The sequence below is a fragment of the Leucoraja erinacea genome, chromosome 34 (genome assembly GCF_028641065.1).
Source record: "Leucoraja erinacea ecotype New England chromosome 34, Leri_hhj_1, whole genome shotgun sequence".
Classification (NCBI taxonomy): Eukaryota; Metazoa; Chordata; class Chondrichthyes; order Rajiformes; family Rajidae; genus Leucoraja; species Leucoraja erinaceus.
The window spans coordinates 2182501-2197500 of NC_073410.1; the positions used below are offsets into that span (position 1 = coordinate 2182501).

At 44.9% G+C, this 15000-nt stretch overlaps 1 protein-coding gene across 1 annotated transcript in view; it reads right to left on the minus strand.

Moving 5' to 3' along the window:
- zcchc24 (zinc finger, CCHC domain containing 24) overlaps positions 1-15000 on the minus strand; it is a 114942-nt gene that overhangs the window by 15094 nt on the left and 84848 nt on the right. Inside the window, exon 3 of the mRNA XM_055661636.1 lies at positions 4897-5061. Coding sequence (XP_055517611.1) covers positions 4897-5061 — 165 coding nt within the window. The remainder of the gene's footprint in view (positions 1-4896; positions 5062-15000) is intronic.

A 15000-nucleotide genomic window follows, 5' to 3' on the forward strand; every position in this document is an offset into this window, starting at 1 on the left:
CGCCCTGTGTAACAGGAACTGAACCCCACGCTGAGGGTGAAGGGCAGCTCAACCACGTTACAGCGACACACACACCAGAGGATTAATTAGGACCATTGACTCCATCTACACCTCACGCTGCCTCGGCAAGGTCAGCAGCATCATCAAGGACCAGTCTCACCCCGGTCACTGCCTCATCTCCCCTCTCCCATCAGGCTAGAGGTACAGAAGTGTGAAAACAAACTCACACCTCCAGATTCAGGGACAGTTTCTTCCCAGCTGTTATCAGGCAACTGAATCATCCTACCACAACCAGAGAGAGGTCCTGACCTCCCATCTACCTCATTGGAGACTCTCGGACTATCTTTGATCAGACTTTACCTTGCACTAAACGTCATTCCCTTATCATGTATCTATACACTGTAAATGGCTCTATTGTAATCATGTATTGTCTTTCCGCTGACTGGATAGCATGCAACAAGCTTTTTAATGTACCTCGGTACACGTGACAATAAACTAAACTGGAACTGAACATGAAGCCCTGTCGCTTTGGAAGCAATGAAACATTACTGTTGTAAAATTTTAAACATTGTGCAGAAAATAGTTGGGTGGTGGGGAGGGGATGGATAGGATACAGGGAGTATCTGTAGTGAGGTGAGGTCAGGGTCACCCTAGGACAAGTTATGGAGGTTGTCTGGTCAAATGGTTAATGGGCTTGGTGTCAGGGTGGCAACTCAATCAAAGATGTATAAGATCCTGAGAGGAATAGATAGTCAATTTTAGCCCTTCGGCCCACCGAGTCCACATCCACCAGCGATCCCCGCACATTAACACAACCCTACACACTATACTAACCATCTGCCTATCTAAGATCCCCCTTCTCCCGTACCCACCTGCCCCTCCTCTCTTCCAGCTTTCCAACCCCACCTCCCCACCACAATCAGTCTGAAGAAGAGTTCCGACCCAAAGTGCAGGGGATCCCAACCTTCCCGTCCCGGCAACCCCCCGGCAACTTCAATAGCACGCAACAATGTTATTTAACGTTTATGAACAACTAATGGTTCTCGGTTTCTTGGTCCTCCAACATATTCCAAATGGAATTTAAACTGGAGGTGGTGGAGGGAGGACTTAAGCCAGAAAGGGTTATTGGGAAGAAAGAGCTACTTTAAATTTAGTTGCATCTGGTTGGGTAACTGTAGTAGGGTGGAGATTATTCCATGCTTTAATTGTGCGGGGGAAGAACGAATTGTTGGATGATCAGCCATGATCATATTGAATGGCGGTGCAGGCTCGAAGGGCCGAATGGCCTACTCCTGCACCTATTTTCTATGTTTCTATGTTTCTATGAATTGCTGTACACATCTGTCTTTGTAGCTGGGGTCACAAATTGGATCGAATGCCCTCGTCTGCTCCTAATTGGTTTGGGGTTGGTGTAGATCAGTGGTTCCCAACCTTTTTTTGGCCATGCCCCACCTAATCACCTCTAAAATCCTGATGCGCCCCCCCCCCCCCCCCACCATGTGGTGATATATAATTCTTATCATTTAAAAAGTGAACTCCGTTTCAGCTGAAGAAGCTTAAAACGCCAATACCTTGGTTTAAACAAGCTTCAAAAGAACATGGCATCCATGAAAAAGAAAAATGAAATAAACAAAAGGCAGTTAAAGTTCTGAGCAAGAAATCACTAAAAAATTGTAAAAAAAAAAAGAAAAAACCATTAGGTGGAAATTGCCCCCCTTAAAAATCAAATTGCCCCCCTGTGGGGCGTACGCCCCACGTTGGGAACCATTGGTGTAGGTCTTGATGAACAGAAGATGGAGGTATATCTCCATCTTCTCTTTTCTTATTTCTTTTCTTTCCTCTTGCACTTCTCTGATAGTTTAGGGGCCTTTTATTTCTATTATTTTAGTTATTTTTCTTCATTCTCTCCTTTTTTATCTTTTTTTTCTTTTTTTTCTCTTTAGGTTTCAAGGTTAAAACTTGAGCTGTACAATAATTGTATAACTTTCATGTCGAATGCCTTATTCCTGCACAATTGCTTCTAATAAAATACAATTAAAAAAACCCCCCCAAAAAAACCTAATGATGAACAGATACCGGTCGGTATACCAGAACCAAACACAATCAGTCAATGAGAAAAAATATGTACAAGTCCAGAATCAACAAATTTATCCCCTGTGTAGGCGAAATGTACCCCCTGGGGGTAAATGTACCCCAGGTTGAGAACCCTTGAACTAGTGGGAGAGTCTCGGACTAGAGATCGTAGCCTCAGAATTAAAGGACGTTCTTTGAGGAATGAGATGAGGAGAAATGTATTTAGTCAGAGGGTGGTGAATCTGTGGAATTCTTTGCCACAGAAGGATGTGGAGGCCAAGTCAGTGGATATTTTTAAGGCAGATATGGATAGATTCTTGATTAGCGCGGGTGTCAGAGGTTATGGGGAGAGTTACTCCAGCACTTTGTGTTTTTTCCTTTCCATTTCTTTGTTCCATTGCTAATACAAATGACAAGGAAACAATCTTGAGCCTTGAGACGGACAAGTTACAGCAGAAATGGACAGTTCCGTCACAGATAGAGAGATGGACATCTCAAGAGGATGAATTCCATATTAAGACCCTAAAGGGCCTGTCCAACTTGGCGATTTTGTTCGGCGACTGTCAGCGTCATATCAGTGTCGCCAAAATACTTTGAACATTGCAAAATCCGCCGGTGACCAAAAATAATGTTGCGACACTTGAAAAAACACCGCGAGTCAAATGTCATCACGCCGTGAATATTTCAGTGACCTGATACATCAGTCAATGATGTCGGGAGTCGCCGAGAAAAACCGGCAAGTGGGACAGGCCCTTTAGAATTTAAACAAACTTGTTTTTTTTCCTCATTCCCAGTTCTATCGTAGTCCCAACTCCCTCTAAAACAGAGCGTTGATTGTTTAAAAAAATGCAGGCCAGATATTTTCAGACAAGCTGTTTGGACTGAGTGCACCGAGTGTTTACCCACGACTCTCTCAGTTGTCGGTTCCAATCAATGTACGAGCTTATCCCTCTCAGACTGAGCCAAGACCACAACTCTTGCTTTACACTGGTAAAGAAAACTCACACAGGTGTGGCTGATGTGACGTACCTTGTCTGCTACCTGTGTAGGGGGGAACTGCAGATGCTGGTTTACAGCAATGATAGACACAAAATGCTGCAGGAACTCAGCGGGACAGGCAGCATCTCTGGAGAGAAGAAGGAATGGGTGACGTTTTGGGTCGAGACCCATCTTCAGACCTTCTTCAGGATCTGAAAAAGTCACACTCACTCCCTCTCTCCAGAGATGTCAAGTCAAGTTAAGTCAAGTCAAGAGAGTTTATCGTCACGTGTCCCAGATAGGACAATGACATTCTTGCTTGCTGCAGCACAACAGAATATTGTAAGCAAAAATACAGAACAGTTCAGTTCAATATACACATACTGCTGCCTGTCCCGCTGAGATCCTGCAGCATTTTGTGATTGTTTGCTTCCTGAATGTTTCAAGGAACTTGTCGGCGTTTATGTGGTTTAGAGAGACACCAGACTGATTCCTGGGATGTCAGGACTGTCTTATGAAGAAAGACTGGATAGACTTGGTTTATACTCTTTAGAATTTAGGAGATTGAGAGGGGATCTTATAGAAACTTACAAAATTCTTAAGGGGTTGGACAGGCTAGATGCAGGAACATTGCTCCCGATGTTGGGGAAGTCCAGGACAAGGGGTCACAGCTTAAGGATAAGGGGGAATCCTTTAAAACCGAGATGAGAAGAACTTTTTTCACACAGAGAGTGGTGAATCTCTGGAACTCTCTGCCGCAGAGGGTAGTCGAGGCCAGTTCATTGGCTATATTTAAGAGGGAATTAGATGTGGCCCTTGTGGCTAAGGGGACCAGGGGGTATGGAGAGAAGGCAGGTACGGGATACTGAGTTGGATGATCAGCCATGATCATATTGAATGGCGGTGCAGGCTCGAAGGGCCGAATGGCCTACTCCTGCACCTAATTTCTATGTTTCTATGTAAGCAAAAATACAGAACAGTTCAGTTCAATATACACATAATGCTGCCTGTCCCGCTGAGTTCCTGCAGCGTTTTGTGTTTGTCTGCTTCGTGAATGTTTCAAGGAAGTTTGTCGGCGTTTATGTGGTTTAGAGAGACAGTGTGGAAACAGGCCCTTCGGCCCACCGAGTCCATGCTGACCATTGATCACCCGTTCACATTCGTTTTATGTTACACCACTTCCTCACCCACAAGCCACATGTCCGGGGCAAGTTACACAGTGTGACGGGGAATGTCTTCCCACCGAGGATGGTGGATACAAGGAGCCAGTTGTGTCAGAGGGAACTGCTCGATTGTAATCAAGGACGTGTGTCACACCCTGGCCACTCCCTCTTATCCCCTCTCCCCTCTCCCATCGGGCAAAAGGTATAGAAGTGTGAAAACGAACACCTCCAGATTCAGGGACAGTTTCTTCTCAGTAGTTATCAGGCAACTGAATCATCTTACCGCAACCAGAGAGCAGTCCTGAACTACTATCTACCTCTTTGGTGACCCTTGGACTATCTTTGATCAGATAGTACTGGCTTTACCTTGCACTCAACGTTATTCCCTTATCATGTATCTGTACACTGTAAATGGCTCGATTGTAATCATGTATTGTCTTTCGACTGACTGGTTAGCGTGCAACAGAAGCTTTTCACTGTACCTCGGTACACGGGACAATAAACTAAACTGGACTCAGTTGCTCCAACACTTTGTGTCCGATTTCGCAATACTCCAAATGTAGACAAACCAAAATTCAAAGCAGCTGCAAGATGTACACACAATACACAAAGGGGTGTATTTGCCAATGAAGGCGCCACTGGACCATGCGTGTGAGTAGCGGGGTGTACAGGTGCTCCTTACCTGCTTGTGGGGGTAAACATTAATGTGGCACTTGATGCACTCTTGCCCCATGTTGGCCCAGGAGTTCCCACTCATCCATTTCCGCTTACACTTGGGGCACTTGTATTCACCGAAGCATCGCTTCTTCCCCTGATAGGGGGTCAGCCCTTCTCCTTTGGGTCGAGCCTACAAAATAAAACACACACAAGGACACGTTAAAATGGCCGTGAGTTTTGTGCGCCTTCTCTACTCCGTCTGATCAAAACACAAAATATTGCAGATGCTGAAAATCTGAGGAAAAAAAACCCTGTTAAATCTTGGCAGGTCAGGCACACTGCTTCACTCTCCACAGGTGCTGCCGGACCTGCATAGTATTGGTCGCCATTCCTGGTTTCGTGTACATTGTCCAGTGTGGATTTCCCAACTCAGCTCACACCGATCTCCACTTAGATCGCCAAATACGGCTTCTACTAAGGGCGGCACGGTGGCGCAGCGGTAGAGTTGCTGCCTCACAGCGCCAGAGACCCGGGTTCCATCCTGACCACGGGTGCTGTCTGTACGGAGTTTGCACGTTCTTCCCCGTAACTGCATGGGTTCTACCCCACACTCCAAATATCAAGAGTAGTCTAGAGTGTTTTATTGTCATGTGTCCCAGATACAACATTGAAAATTCTTGCTTGCTGCAGCACAACAGAATATGTGAACACAGTATATTGTAACCAATATGATAAACGAGAGAAAAAAAAGTTAAGTGTATATACCTGTATACACATACCCGCACAAGTACACACACACACACACACACACATATACATACACACACACACATATACATACACACACACACACATACATACATACACACACACACACACACATATACATACACACACACATACATATACACACACACACACACACACACATACACACACACACACACATATACACACACACACACACACACACACACACACACACACATATACATACACACACACACACACACACACACACACACACACACACACACAAATACACACACACACCCTACACACACACACACACACACACATATACACATACATACACACACATACACACACATACATACACAACTTCTGTACCTCTTGCCTGATAGGAGAGGGGAGGAGAGAGAGTGACCGGGGTGAGACTGGTCCTTGATGATGCTGCTGGCCCTGCCGAGGCAGCGGGAAGTGTAGAGTGGGAGTCCATGGATAGGAGGCTGGTTTGCACGTTGATCTGGGCTATATAAAAGTCCACTCAGAGAGAAAGTTATTCCCAGCTTCTGGACTCAATAACCCTGCCCTTGCTAACATTTCCGCACACTGATAATATCCAGTGCCTATCATTTCACAGCTAATTTGAAACAGTAATTTTAGGAGCACTTGAACCTTACACTGCCGTACGGTATTTCGTCGATCTGATTATTATTAGAATTATTATTACAACCAAACAAAAATACAAAGTCCCATCCCATTAACCTTGCCCTTCCCCACCCCTCAAGGTCACTATTTTGTGTTGTCTCTATGATGTCTGTGAGCCGGTTTCATGTGTAGGAAGGAACTGCAGATGCTGGTTTGCACCGAAGATAGACACAAAATGCTGGAGTAACTCAGTGGGACAGGCAGCATCTCTGGAGAGAAGGAATGGGTGATGTTGCGGGTCGAGGCCCTTCTTCAGACTCAATTCGTGATTAGTACAGGTGCCAAAGGATATGGGGAGAAGGCAGGGGAATGGGGTTGGGAGGGAGAGACAGATCAGCCATGATTGAATGGCGGAGTAGACTTGATGGGCCGAATGGCCTAATTCTACTCCTATTCCTTATGACCTATTCCTTCGCTCCAGAGATGCTGACTGACTCGTTAAGTTACTCCAGATTTTTGTGTCTATCTAGCCTGTTTCATGTCATTGTTGAGAGATACACATGGCTCCCACGTAACATTTTGAAAGCCTTTCTATTTATCACCACATCATCCGATTGTTTCCATTCTCAGCCTCACTCATTGGAACGGCGACCAACTCCGGCACCTGTACTCTGTACGAGGGACTTACACACTTCTACTCTTCTTTCTCAAGACGCACGTAAGTCATAAGCCCATACGTGATAGGAGCAGAATGAGGCCATTCAGCCCATCAAGTCTCCGCCATTCAATCGTGGCTGATCTATCTCTCCCTCCTAACCCCATTCTCCTGCCTTCTCCCCATAACCCCGGACACCCATACTAATCAAGAATCTATCTATCTCTGCCTTAAAAATATCCATTGACTTGGCCTCCACACCCTTCTGTGGCAAAGAATTCCACAGATTCACCGCCCTCCTCATCCCCTTCCTAAAGGAACGTCCTTTTATTCTGAGGCTTTGACCTCTGGTCCTAGACTCTCCCACTAGTGGAAATATCCTCTCCACATGCACTTGATCCAAGCCTTTCACTATTCAGTTTCAATGACATTATCCTCATTTGTTTACAATGACGATGGTTAGATTCAGTGCTCTTTTTGTAAGCAACAAACATACTAGTAAACATTCTGAAGAAGGGTTTCGGCCCGAAACGTTGCCTATTTCCTTCGCTCCATAGATGCTGCTGCACCCGCTGAGTTTCTCCATATTAGTTTAGTTTATTTTAGTCTATTAGTAAACATATTAGTTTAGTTTATTTTCAAAAGTGTCAGTACTTCTTTTACTTTGAAACTCATAGTATCCATAGCTACTCTACTAGTTTCCCTTACCTCACATAGTTCAATATCCTTCTCCTTGGTGAATAAATAAGAACCAAACTCTTCAAACAAGAGGACATGACTTCAGAATTAAGGGACAGAAGTTTAGGGGTAATATGAGGGGGAACTTCTTTACTCAGAGAGTGGTAGTGGTGTGGAATGAGCTTCCAGTGGAAGTGGTGGAGGCGGGTTCATTGGTATCATTTAAAAATAAATTGGATAGGCATATGGATGAGAAGGGAATGGAGGGTTATGGTATGAGTGCAGGCAGGTGGGACTAAGGGGAAAAAAATTTGTTCAGCACGGACTTGTAGGGCCGAGATGGCCTGTTTCCGTGCTGTAATTGTTATATGGTTATATGGTTATATAGTTTAGTTTAGTCATGGACTCAGACCCATCAGCCCACTGTGACCATGTTGACCAGTGAATCCCATACACTAGCATCATCCTACATACTCCAGGGACATCATGCAATTTTTACTGAAGCCAAATTAACCTGGACATCCACAGCACACAGATACATGATAAAGGGAATAACATGATCAAGGGAATTGGCAGGGCATCTATATGGGCCACTGAGCCTGTTCCTGCTTCTACTCCAAAACATCCCTTATCCATGTTCTCCAGAGATGCTGCCTGACCCCGCTGAGTTTGAGTCTATCTGCAGTTCCTTGTTTCCAGTCCTTCTGCTCTGCAAAGCCGAGCCTCCTTGCATTCAAGAGTCGAGAGTGTTTAATTGTCAACTTGCAGCAGCACAACAGAATATGTAAACATAGCACATTCATGGCTTGTCTCAATTTCTCTTTACTTTTTGAAAGAAACATTCGTGGTGGCAAAGCCTGATGGCAGGAATAGACGGGAGGGCTGTGAGTAACTCCTGCTGCATGGTGACATGGTGGCCAATGGAATGTGTTGATGGATTCCAGACCTCAGCTCAGCAGCACACTGCATTTTATCATTGGCACAAAAGTACTTTCTTAATTTGTAATGAAATCTATCTCATATCAATCTGTATACCCCTCGCACTTCTCTTCCAAATACATCCCTCTACGATTTCTCAAAATTTCCTTGTCCCCCCCTCCACCCCCCCCCCCCCCCCCCTCCCCCCTCCCCCCCCCCCCCCCCCCCCCCCCCCCCCCCCCCCCTCCCGCTTGTCAAGTGGTGATTCCTAACCCTTTATGATATAAAATTATATATTTTACATATAAAATAATCAAAGGACTGGACAAGCTAGATGCAGGAAAAATGGTCCCAATGTTGGGCGAGTCCAGATCCAGGGGCCGCAGTCTTAGAATAAAGGGGAGGCCATTTAAGACTGAGGTGAGAAAAAACTTTTTCACCCAGAGAGTTGTGAATTTGTGGAATTCCCTGCCACAGAGGGCAGTGGAGGCCAAGTCACTGGATGGATTTAAGAGAGAGTTAGATAGAGCTCTAGGGGCTAGTGGAATCAAGGGATATGGGGAGAAGGCAGGCACGGGTTATTGATTGGGGACGATCAGCCATGATCACAATGAATTCTCTATCCATCTGGAGCACAAACTCCACGGAGACGGGTTTATTCTCCACCCTGGTCCCCACAGCGACTATGGCAGTGTTGAGCCAGCTGTTAAAAATCAGCCACTCATTCCCTGCCACGCACTTTAGAGATAGCATGGCTCAGATAAACACACACACACCGCACACACACATGGTTAATATTTAATAGCTGCGAGCCAGGTTGTGTGCCTGAATGCAAACCAGACTGCGTGTGTGGATATCCCTCTGGGCAGCAAGAATGTCTCAGCCCCAAACTGTGAAATAAGCCCCACAGAAAGTGAACCCCAACTACAGCTCTGGAACTGATGGCTGAGTTTAGCTTAGTATAGTAATAGTGTAGTATAGTAATAGTGTACAGTATAGTAATAGTAATATTATAATAATAGTGCAGTAATAGTACAGTGTAGTAATAGTGTAGTAATAGTATAGTAATAGTATAGTGATAGTGTAGTAATAGTGTACAGTATAGTAATAGTAATATTATAATAATAGTGCAGTAATAGTATAGTATAGTAATAGTGTAGTAATAGTGTAGTGATAGTATAGTAATAGTATAGTAATAGTGTAGTAATAGTATAGTAATAGTGTAGTGATAGTAATATTATAATAATAGTGCAGTAATAGTAATAGTATAGTAATAGTATAGTAATAGTGTAGTAATAGCAATAGTGTACAGTGTAGTAATAGTAATAGTATAGTAATAGTATGGTAATAGTGCAGTGATAGTATAGGTATAGTAATAGTATAGTAATAGTGTAGTAATAGTAATAGTGTACAGTATAGTAATAGTGTAGTAATAGTATAGTAATAGTGCAGTGATAGTATACTATAGTAATAGTAATAGTATACTAATAGTGTAGTAATAATATAGTAATAGCATAGTAATAGTGTAGTAATAATATAGTAATAGTAGTAATAGTATAGTAATAGTGTAGTAATAGTAGTATAGTGTAGTAATAGTATAGTAATAGTATAGTAATAGTGTAGTGATAGTGTGTAGTGTAATAATAGTAATGGTGTAGCAATAGTGTAGTAATAGTATAGTAATAATGTAGTAATAGTATACTATAGTAATAGCAATAGTATAGTAATAGTGTATAGTATAGTAATAGTAGTAATAGTATAGTAATAGTAATGTCATCTCAGAACTGACGAGAGCTTCCAGGACTTTGGTTTTTATTTAAGATTGCAATTTTCTATCTGAAGAAGGGTTTTGACCCAAAACATCGCCCATTCCTTCTCTCCAGAAATGCTGCCTGTCCCGCTGAGTTACTCTAGCATTTTGCGTCTATCTTCAATTTAAACCAGCATCTGCAGTTCCTTCCTACGCAGTTTTTTATTTGCTCAGTTAAATAGACTCACAGCTTCATTTATGAATATGTTAAACTCCTCGGACTAGAGGTGTTTAATTGACATGAGCCTCCCTTGCAAGCACAAACACACACACAAAGTAGCCTTGCCAAGCCCTTTAAACGATTTACTATAGGCAACTGTGGGGGCATTTTAATTATCGGTAAGTTAAAGTGGCAGCTGATAAATCCAATCAGCCAAGTTCTCAGACACTAAATAAATTGTTACTGCCTGAGCTCAAAGTATTGGCTAAGTATCATACAGCATGGAGACAGGCCCTTCGGCCCAACTCGTCCAAAATGTCCCATCCAACATAGGCCAGTTTGCATGCAGTTGGCCCCGTATCTCTCTATCCATGTACCTAGCCAAATGTTCTGGTTCCTGCCACAACTACCTTCTCTGGCAGCTCGTTCCATCAACTCCAGCTACACGTCACAATGTCTCAGCAAAATAGTCAACATATTCAAGGACTATTTTCACCTCAGCCATTCTCCATTCTTCTGCAGAGCTGAAGACACAATAGCATCAACGCACTAGAATAAGGAACAGCTGTAATCAGTCCTTTCATTAGTTTGGTTGTAGTCCCAATCTTCCAACCTATCTTATTGTGAACCTGGCACTGACACTTTTTAAAAAAATTGCACTTTCTTAACAAAGTTCTGGAAGAACTTTTCCTGCAAATTATGCCAACTTTGTCAAAGTTTGCCTGCACTCTCTGAAGGGAGTTCGGTGAGACCCCCTCTCCCCCTGCTCCCTCTCCGATTCCGGCTGCCCTCCTTCCTTTGACTGTCTTTTGAGTCTGAAGAAGGATCGCGACCAAAAATGCCGTCTGTCCGTTTCCCTCCGCAGATGCTGCCTGACCCGCTGAGTTCCTCTAGCACTTTGTGTTTTGCTCTGAAACTGGAGTAGTTTTGTCATCAATTGAAATGAATGGAGGGGGCAGAGTAGGTGAAGCATTTACTAGCAAGGCCAGAGCAATGTCCATCTAGATGCTTGGGTATGGTCCCACATAGGGATTGAAGCCAGTTTAATTCAGTTTAGTTTATTGTCACGTGTACCGAGGTACAGTGAAAAGCTTTTGTTGCGTGTATCCAGTTAGCGGAAAGACAATACATGATTACAATCGAGCCATCTACAGTGTATAGATATGTGATAAGGGAATAACATTTAGTGCAAGGTAAAGCCAGGAGCATCCGATTAAAGATAGTCCAAGGGTCACCAAAGAGGTAGATAGTAGTTCATGACCACCCTCTGGTTGTGGTGGGATGGTTCAGTTGCCTGATAACAACTGGGAAGAAACTGTCCCTGAATTTGGAGGTGTGTGTTTTCACACTTCTGTACCTTTTGCCTGATAGGAGAGGGTAGAAGAGGGAATGGCCAGGGTGCGACTGGCCCATGATGATGCTGCTGGCCTTGCCGAGGCAGGGCGAGGTGTAGATGGAGTCAATGGAAGGGAGGTTGGCTTGTGTGACAGTCTGGGCTGCGTCCACAATTGGCTGTGATTTCTTGCGGTCTTAGACGGAGCTGTTCCCAAACCAGGCTGGGATTGATCCCGCCAGCTGATGCCGACCTTTCCTTGGAGAACGAACAGGAGACTCTCCAAAATATTGCACCTTGTTTAACAGTTTTTTTCCCCCAAATCTTAGTCACGGGCAGTCACAGTTGGGGGTGGGAGGGGAGGGGGGGGGGGGGGGGGGGGGGGGGGGAAGGGGGGGGGGGGGGGGAAGTGGGGGGGGGGGGGGGGCAATGACAGAATACAGTAGGCCAGTGTTGGCGTGCACTGCAGAATCTAGTGGTGGACAGGCATTACATTGTTGGGACAGAGGCAGCACTGTGAGCTGGTGGAATAAAGGCACAGTGTGGAGAGAACACATTGCAGACACTGGTACTGTGTTACCACGGGTGAAAGTTGCCCACCGTTACTGGGGTAACAACACCGGGTGCCAGCATCAGTCGTCTCTCTCAACTCCCAACACACAATGGGCTCCACTTCATCTCATCGCTTATGCAACGCCACTTCTTCTCCCTTAAGTCCTTTTCTTTCCAAAAACAAATTAAAGTCCGAGGCCCGGATAGAGTGGATGTGGAGAGGATGCTTCCACTAGTGGGAGAGTCTAGGGCCAGACGTCACAGCCTCAGCATGAAAGGACCTACCTTTAGAAAGGAGATGAGGAGGAATTTCTTTAGTCAGAGGGTGGTGAATCTGTGGAATTCTTTGCTACAGATGGAGGCCAAGTCAGTGGATATTTTTTAAGGTGGAGATTGGCATATTCTTGATTTGTACAAGTGTCAGGGGTGATGAGGAGAAGGCAGGAGAATGGGAGGGAAAAAAATAGATCAGCCATGACTGAATGGCGGAGTAGATTTGATGGGCCGAATGGCCTAATTCTGCTCTACAACATATGGTAGATTTAATAGGAACTTGAGGGGCAACTTTTTCATGATGAATGGAACGAGCTGCCAATGGAGGTAGTTCGAGCCAGGTATGATCGCAACGTTTAAGAAACATTTAGATAGGTACATGATGTAGCAATAACTCACCTCAGTGGAACCCTCAACAAAACCAAATAGAGATGATTTTAAAAGGAAACTTGCAATGGGGCCAAGATGTTTGTTAACAGTTAAAGTTCACAATGACTGTCTCAATAATGTTAGAACACGGCTGAGCAGATGCCAGGGCTATGTGGCTCACCAGTCCACTGTAACAACACAACATTTGGAGCCTGTTCCGAAGTTTTGAAAATGTTGGAAGGACTTAATGGCATTGAACAGAGTTTAATGTAAACACGGCCTCTGGTAGACAAGCAAAGGAAAAAATGGCTCCTTGTTTGTGACGTAAGTTGGTGCTAAGCAATGCCAAGGAGACAAATGGATTCCAAATGGAGCTCTCTAAACTGTCCCGCCTGCAACTGGTCCAAAACGCCGCAGCGAGACTCCTGACGGGCACCCGAAAAAGTGACCATATCAGCCCGATCTCCACTGGCTCCCTGTGCGGTTCCGTATAAACTTCAAAATGCTCCTCCATGTCTACAAAGCCCTCAATGGGCTTGCCCCCACCTACATAAAAAGTCTTCTCACCCACCACTCCACCTCCAGGCCCCTCAGATGGGCCGACTTGGGGTTGCTGAATATCCCGCGGTCTAGGCATAAGCTCAGGGGCGACCGCGCCTTTGTGGTTGCAGCCCCTAGACTGTGGAACAGCAGCATCCCCCTTCCCATCAGAACAAACTGCCCCCTCCATCGACTCCTTTAAGTCAAGACTAAAGACTTATCTATACTCCCAAGCCTTTCCTGACGTGCTCTGAGTGAGGGCTATATGTATATATGTATGTAGTTTGTTGTGCTATTCTTGTAAAGAGTTGTTTTTTAAATGTGCTATATAAATAAATGTGACTAAACTGAAATCCAATTCACCGCCAATGTGTTGGGATCAGACTAAACTGTGCCAATGGACGGCGGCAGTGGGTCAGGTGACTCCCCTCCAGTTCTTGTGGAAGCGAAACACCTCTGTTCCCAATGGGCAGCGGTAGAGTTGCTCCCTGACAGTGGCTGAGACCCAGGACCAATCCCGATCTCAGGTGCTGTCTGTACGGAGTTTGCAGGTACTGCTTGTGACCGCCTCTGTTTTCTCCAGGTGCTCCGGCTTCCTCCCGCACTTGCAGGTTAGTTGGTTGATTGCCTTCTGTAAATTGCTCCTAGTTTAATTCAGAGATACAGCAGGGGAAACAGGCCCTTCAGCCCATCGGGACCACACTGACAAACAATCCCCGCACACTAACACCATCCTACACACACTAGGAACAATTTTTACATTTACACCAAGCCAATTAACCTACAAACCTGCACGTCTTTGGAGTGTGGGAGGAAACCGAAGATCTCGGAGAAAACCCACGCAGGTCACGGGGAGAACGTGCAAACTCTGTACAGACAGCGCCCGTAGTCAGGATCGAACCCGTGTCACCGGCGCTGCATTCGCTGTAAGGCAGCAACTCTACCGCTGTGTCACCGTGACCACCCATGACACCATAGTGTGTAGGATAGTACTAGTGCTGGTCAGCATGGACTCGGTGGGCTGAAGGGCCTGTTTCCATGCTGCATCCATAAACTAAACTAAACAAGAAATAGGAATAAAGATTCCCATTTCTACAGCATTATATCAGGATGCTCCAAACCATTTTACAGCAGGAGATGCCGCATGTCCCGCTGAGTTACTCCAGCATTTTGTGTCTATCTTCGGTTTAAACCAACATCTGCAGTTCCTTCCTACACCAAGTGTAGTTTATCATTATCACGTGTAGCAAGGTACGGGAGAAGGTCCACCTAAACAATAAATGTAACAATAATGTGTTATAGATATTGGCCCAGCCACATGGAGAAATGAAAGATCAGTAAGAATGATCTTTGGGCAAAATCGCTTGCCAAGAAATTGCATTTGTCATCATTTCCTTTGCCTGCTCCCATGGCTAGAAATGGCAGCAGAGACAACTAATGCACTACAGA